Source organism: Bradysia coprophila, unplaced genomic scaffold (genome assembly GCF_014529535.1).
Source record: "Bradysia coprophila strain Holo2 unplaced genomic scaffold, BU_Bcop_v1 contig_138, whole genome shotgun sequence".
Taxonomy (NCBI): Eukaryota; Metazoa; Arthropoda; class Insecta; order Diptera; family Sciaridae; genus Bradysia; species Bradysia coprophila.
Window position 1 is genome coordinate 3,296,993 of NW_023503409.1, and position 6,211 is coordinate 3,303,203.

The 6,211-nt window shown below is 32.5% G+C and overlaps 1 protein-coding gene across 3 annotated transcripts; it reads right to left on the bottom strand.

Annotated features, from left to right (window-relative positions):
• Positions 1-2,017: 2,017 nt before the first annotated feature.
• LOC119073537 (proton-coupled amino acid transporter-like protein pathetic) lies at positions 2,018-3,758 on the bottom strand. Of its 3 annotated transcripts, none has more exons than XM_037179080.1 (5): positions 3,737-3,758; positions 3,503-3,643; positions 2,627-3,439; positions 2,372-2,528; positions 2,018-2,307 (listed from the first exon to the last, which is right to left on the bottom strand). In XM_037179080.1, exons 2-5 carry the CDS (start codon positions 3,616-3,618, stop codon positions 2,053-2,055), a joined length of 1,341 nt encoding a protein of 446 aa, XP_037034975.1. In that variant the 5' UTR covers positions 3,619-3,643; positions 3,737-3,758; the 3' UTR covers positions 2,018-2,052. The 3 variants fall into 3 exon arrangements, with proteins under 3 accessions (XP_037034975.1, XP_037034976.1, XP_037034977.1); XM_037179081.1 differs by having other exon boundaries at positions 3,711-3,741; XM_037179082.1 differs by lacking the exon at positions 3,737-3,758 and having other exon boundaries at positions 2,220-2,307; positions 2,379-2,528; positions 3,503-3,699.
• Positions 3,759-6,211: the final 2,453 nt, after the last annotated feature.

Consider the following 6,211-nt stretch of genomic DNA (forward strand, 5'->3'; position numbering starts at 1 on the left):
TTTCAAACTAATAATTTACATTTGTCAATTTCAGTATAAAAAATCAACAAAATTATTAATGGATTGTTATATTTATTAAATATACATTAGGTCAAGTATAATTCTTATCATATATACATACATAACTATATTTACAATTTCAAATTATACACATGCATAATGAATAATATACAAAAAACAAAAAAAAATTATAATGTTAATGTTCACATTTAAATTGTTCATTCACTTCTTATGTATTTTAAATAAAATAAAATGAAAGACAAGAGAAAAAAAAAACTTAAATAAAATTACCACAAAAATATTTACATTTAACACATTCAATAAAAAAAGGAAAAATTAAAGTAAAAAATGCAAACAAATTCAAAGAAACTTTAGAATTTTGTGCACACAGGTTATTTTTAAATAATAAAAAAAAATTTAAAAAAAGAAATAAAAAGACATGAACTCTAGTACAATATATATCACTAACTATATTAAAAAGAAGAAGAAGAAAAAAAGAAAATGAAAAGAAAACTGAAAAAATGCATTATTAATTACATTACATTATGTCTTACGTATTACGTTGTTAAAAAAACAAAAAAACAAAAGTTAATAAAAATTGTGTGTATAGAACTAAATTGTGCATCAAATCATTTCACATCCTTACGAATCTTATCTTTTTCACCTTGTGTCCATAAATAAAATTTCCATACTAGCGTGTTTGTTCAGCGAAACCAGCATAATACACCCTATAATTAAGAAAGCTTCACAGATTTTATAGCTACATAAACCTTGCCATCAGTTCTATTATTTTCAGCAAAAAAGGAATATAGAAAGCACATCGAGTAATTATGATAGTCGAACGAATTAAAAGTCATAATACCGGAAGAAAATTCATGTACAAATATTTTATTATTTAACAGAAGCGTCGAGCTCAGGGAGGGTCTTTATAAGCACTGTCTCCCGATAAAAGGAAATCAGTAGTAAAATCATAAAGTCAAAGGAGCGACAAGACAAAAAAATCGCTTTTGTTGCCATTGTTTGCTGTTTCCATGAAATTTAAGGTTGAAATATTAAATTAGGTCAAATAGAAATGGTGTCCCATGTAGTCAGACTTATTGGATGAAAAACTGAATTGCAAAAAAAATTCCAATATGAAAATATCGTGAACTGATGGACTGACGTAAAGCTACGTTTGTTTGGCCCTTGTCAATATTCATTTTGAATTTTCAGTACTTACAGTGTCAATAATAGACAATAGATAATTATTACTATAGTGCAGATAAGATAGGACTACACTGAAACTTGGTAGTCAAAAATGTGTAAGTTATGTACCGGCAGTTTTAAGTTTATTGTTCTGTTCTTCAGATGATTACCACAAAATTCTTTAAAGTCAATTGAAATGGAAATTATGGCAATCCAAAGTAAAGAGTAAATGAAGCTAAATCTTTCTATGGAAATCTTTTACTTCATTTGCTTTAACATGTATTGGATTATGTAAGACGCCGGCAGCCACAGATCATTCTTTATTTTTGTCGGAGCGGTACATAGTTAGGTACATGTTAAGAGTGATATTAGTACAAAATCGACGTCACTGACATCAATTCGACCAAAATTAGTAATTAAACTAGCTAACTTTGAACACCATAACAGCTAACAAAAAATCAATAATGTATGCCTCAAATCTGCTTCCGTTCATTTATCACGATTGAATAAATCAAATTTAATGAAAATTTAAATTGATTTTAGTCGTTATGAGCGAGTGGAATTTTCTCGTACAATCAATTCATAAATTCTTTCATTTCATTATTCCCAACCAGATATTCCAAACCGTGTAAATGTCTTTTTCTGAAACAACGCAATTTTCATTTTATTGGTGATTACCACCACATTCATGAACCAATTACGAGAAGCATTACAACGGTTTCCCGATTCATTGATGAATTGAAAATGTGGTTTGTATTCATTTTTTTTGCAGTTTCGTATTTTGTTTTCAACTTCAACGGACAGTAAATAAATCAACAAAAACAAATGCGATTCATTTATTTGATAAAAAAAAACTATCGATCAAAACTACGTTGTAGTTGCTATTATTTCTACGATGCTTACATAAGAGCCGGTAATAAAACCAATCACACCAAAGATTAACAGGAAAGAATTCTTAATAAGTCTCCAATAAAAGTAGCCCAGTCCTGGATCGTTCCAGTACGCAATCGTTTCGATTATAGCTGGAAACATAATACCCAGTGTGCTCAAACTCACTGCACCAATTAGAGAAATGAATGGTCCAAGATTTGGCACGATTATTGCAATTACTATAGTCAATGTCTACAAAATAGAAATTGCGTAACAATGCGATTGCATGGAAAGAAGTAAGCTGTATTCAACTGACCACTAACCCGATCCGTACCACATACTCAGCAAGGTTTAAGTGTTGCTTAAAATATCCCCTGACATTCTCCCAGAAAATGTCCACTGGGACGTAAAATTGCAAAGAATACGTAAGGAAAATTGACAGTGCAATCATCAACTTAACCGACTGAGCGAGCCTGTGATAAAAGTTAGAGAAAAGAAGGAAAACATGCCGTTAACAGAAAGTGGCTTAAATAACCCAACAGGGTGCAGTTCTTACGTCCAAAGTACTTACCTATCTTCAACCGGTAAGTTCAGTGTAATGCTTCCTTCTGTGGCAGCTCCATACTTTAAAAATCCCAAAAATCCGAACGTTGCATACAAGGTCACAACGAAAGCCATACCAATGTTCAATACTCCAGGACAACCAATGAAATGCGTTGGATTTTTCATATTATTTTCCAATGACATAACGACACCCATTCCTTCTATTGCAAAAATTACAGTTCCGAAAAACATTGGCCAATCAAATACACTCGCTATCGCATATTGCGTGGTGGTGGGAGGTAAATCCGTTAAAATGTAGTACAATGTTATTCCCAAGCCGATACCCATCAGTATGTTGGCTATAAATGAATACCAGACCAAATATTTTAGTCGTCGAACCAAGTTACTCAAAATCAATGGGAAAAGCAACATTAGTATATACAGTCGAATGTTCAGTTGTATGTTGGAAATGACTTCAATGACTTGTTTAATGCTGGATGCAACCAATACTACGTAAACACAACAAGTTCCGATTAGGTATAATATCAAGAACAATTTAACACATGTCCGTGAAATGTTCGACCATTTACGAAGACTTTTATGGCCGACTAAGAATGCAGTTTCAGCAATGCCAGCATAATCTAGCGAAGGAATCTGTGCGCGTTTGCAAAGAATATGAGCACATTTTACGAGAATATGAACACAGTATGTACAGATGAATCCAACGGTAAATGTTGCAACTAATCCGAACCATAATCCTGCATTTGAAAAGGCCAATGGCATTGATAGAATTCCAGAACCAACACATCCCTTCACGAAGTGTATTAACGTTTCAAAGTCACTGAAAGCAATACAAAAACCTGAGTTAATATTGAACATTGATAACGTTTTTGTAAACAATCACGTAGTTGGATGACTGATTTTACGATGTTCGAATGGATTATACGTCTCATTTTGATCGGACTCAGTTACTTTAACGGGTAAAGTGGTCTCAGTGCGTGATGATGGGAGGTTTTCCATTAAAGATTGTCGATTCGAAGGTAATCTTTAAAAAAGAGTAAAATCGTTTCGTTGTCAGCTTAATTGACTCCAAAGTAGAGAATAAGACTAACGGAACTGTGAGATGGAAGTCACTTACTTTGATTAATTGCGATACTACAAGAAACTGGTTGAGCCTTCCACAATTATATGGACAATTAATACGATAGTGAAGATAAGATAAGATAAGATTGCACTGGATCTGAATCATTGTTGTGTACGATTAGAATCGATTTAATTTTATTGATTTTAATGCACATCTTTAGAACAGCCTCTTATATGCCAGTAAATACAGCTACATCTATTAAGTGATGATAATGATTTCTGGTAGTACACAGAAACGCGTCAAAATATCAATTAATTGCTAAGTAATCGAACGTGATGTTTTCCTATCTAACAAAAACTATAAATAATATTAACTGGCAGACATTCAGCGTCCAACAATTTTTTTTACATAAAATTTAGTTGAATCGATGCCAATATTTTCCACTTTTTAATGAGGAAATAGCAGGCAACTTAAATAGAAAAATAAAATAAATCACGAAAAATGCTCAGGAGTTTGATCGATAACGATAAAATTCTGAAAAGTCACTGGCAGGAAGAATGCCAATTTAAGTTGTCATGGTGGGTATTTTGCGTGTGAACTCACCGAGATGAAGATATTGAACCAATAATGACGTAGATATTAATGATGAAATTGATGAGAAGGAAACTCGTATGAGTCACGGATATTTTGAGTGACGAGATGAAAAACACTAGCCATTTCAGTTAGTCTCGTTTGTTGTGAAAGTGATAACATTGAAATAATGCAGATTGTTTGTTCATCGTTCCTGCATGTGCGGATTGACATGACCTCTGCATATTCGTTTTTTATAGCTTTTATCGACTTTATCAACTTTTTGAAAATGAGATTATCGGTTATCCAAAATACGAGTCAGCTTCCGGAAACTCACTATAATTTTTGGACCTTTCACCACAGGTCACAAAATTACGCACAAGTGTAGGCTATTCGGAATAATGTCCATTTGTTCTGCAGAATTTCCGTACTCACCTTATAGAGTCGTATTGTTGATCAGACTGGGACAAGAAAATCCGTCCGTTTTATTGGCAACTTCAATAAAATTTTATTTCCATCAATCCACTACATTCTGTCTATCAAAAATATAATAATATTTATGTGTCATCTCTAAAATTTATTTATTTATAAATAATTTATAAAATGATCTTTGCTTTGTTTGGTGTGTGTTTATACAAAAAAGGAACAAATTCTTAAATTAGTTAACTTAACAGATGAAGTAGTTGATGTTGTTGGATCGAAATATTATTTCTTTTACCAACAGAGAGAAGAGTACATTAAGTTTCAATTAATTTATTTGGTTTAACAATTTTTGAATCTATCAATGTATGTCTTTTGTCGGGAAAATAGAGATATCAAAATATGGTCTTGACCTGATCGGTAATTCTGGCCTATAAACTACTGCACACAGCACACATTCTCAAACCGTTTAAAAAGTAAAATAATTGGAATTGCAAGATCCTGTAGTTAATGTCAACCGAATTCGTGTGTCTGTATGTTGCAGCTGTTTTGGTAGCTAATATCACACTTCGTATACGTACTTTAATGGTTTGACGACTACCACTCGCGTTCATCTAACTATAGTATAAAGATGTTTGTATGAGTGGACCAGCTGGTGAAACAGCTGCCGTAAACTTAGATACAAATTTGGTCGACATTAGCTGCATTTTCCAGTTAATAATTATTACTTTATAGAATAACGATTACAATATTCCAGCTGTGAATTGATTACTTTACTTTCCGTATAAAATGTACCTAGTAGCTACTGCCTATACTAGCGGAAAAGTAGATACCGATAAATTTCCTGATTTGGTTCGTTTCGAAATTGTTTCCAAAAAAAAAATTCGTTTAACAAAATGAAAATCTAGATTGTATTTCGGATTTTTTGTAAGGTACGCGCTCGCCTAATTTTTTTGGACGAAATTTATGGGAAACAATTTCAAGCCACAGCAACTCTTAAATCAGAAAATAGTCGGCACTCACTTTTCCGCAAGTGTAGTAATAGAAAAATTTCACGCCACTTGATAATAAAATTGCGCAAAATCATTTATTTGCTGGTGAGTGGTGACTGTGCATTTATTGGAGTTTAATGTCAGAGCCATTTATCTCACTCAATTCAATCTTTGCAGGTAGATAAAATCATTTTAAAGTGTTTTTCTTTTGAACACACGTTCCCAACTTGTTTGGATGTTTTTATTAAGCTAGTGCGCAAATGTGCACATACATGACTTGTTCAATCAAATCTATATGCACATTACTAGTTGAACAAAAACAGAAACAAGTTGAGATCGGTTTTAGCAGATCGTTGAACGTATCGAAGTAAAGTTCTATGGGAAATGATTGTCCCATTTCCATGAATTATAGCTAGTTTCTTAACATGTGTCTTTATGAAAATTTTGCCTAAATGACGTAAAAATTGTCAGCCCATGGCGAAGCCGAGGGTGAAAACACATTGTAATGGGCTAAATTTCAGTTAGGACACAAGTTATGAACAAGATT

Bases quoted from the DNA above. Each gene is read 5' to 3' on its own strand.
- LOC119073537 (XM_037179080.1), bottom strand. From the start codon at position 3,618: ATGGAAAACCTCCCATCATCACGCACTGAGACCACTTTACCCGTTAAA. The intron at 3,440-3,502 runs GTGATTGTTTAC...TATTGCTTTCAG, and splicing joins AAAATCAGTCATCCAACTAC to TGACTTTGAAACGTTAATAC. The intron at 2,529-2,626 runs GTAAGTACTTTG...CTTTTATCACAG, and splicing joins AACTTACCGGTTGAAGATAG to GCTCGCTCAGTCGGTTAAGT.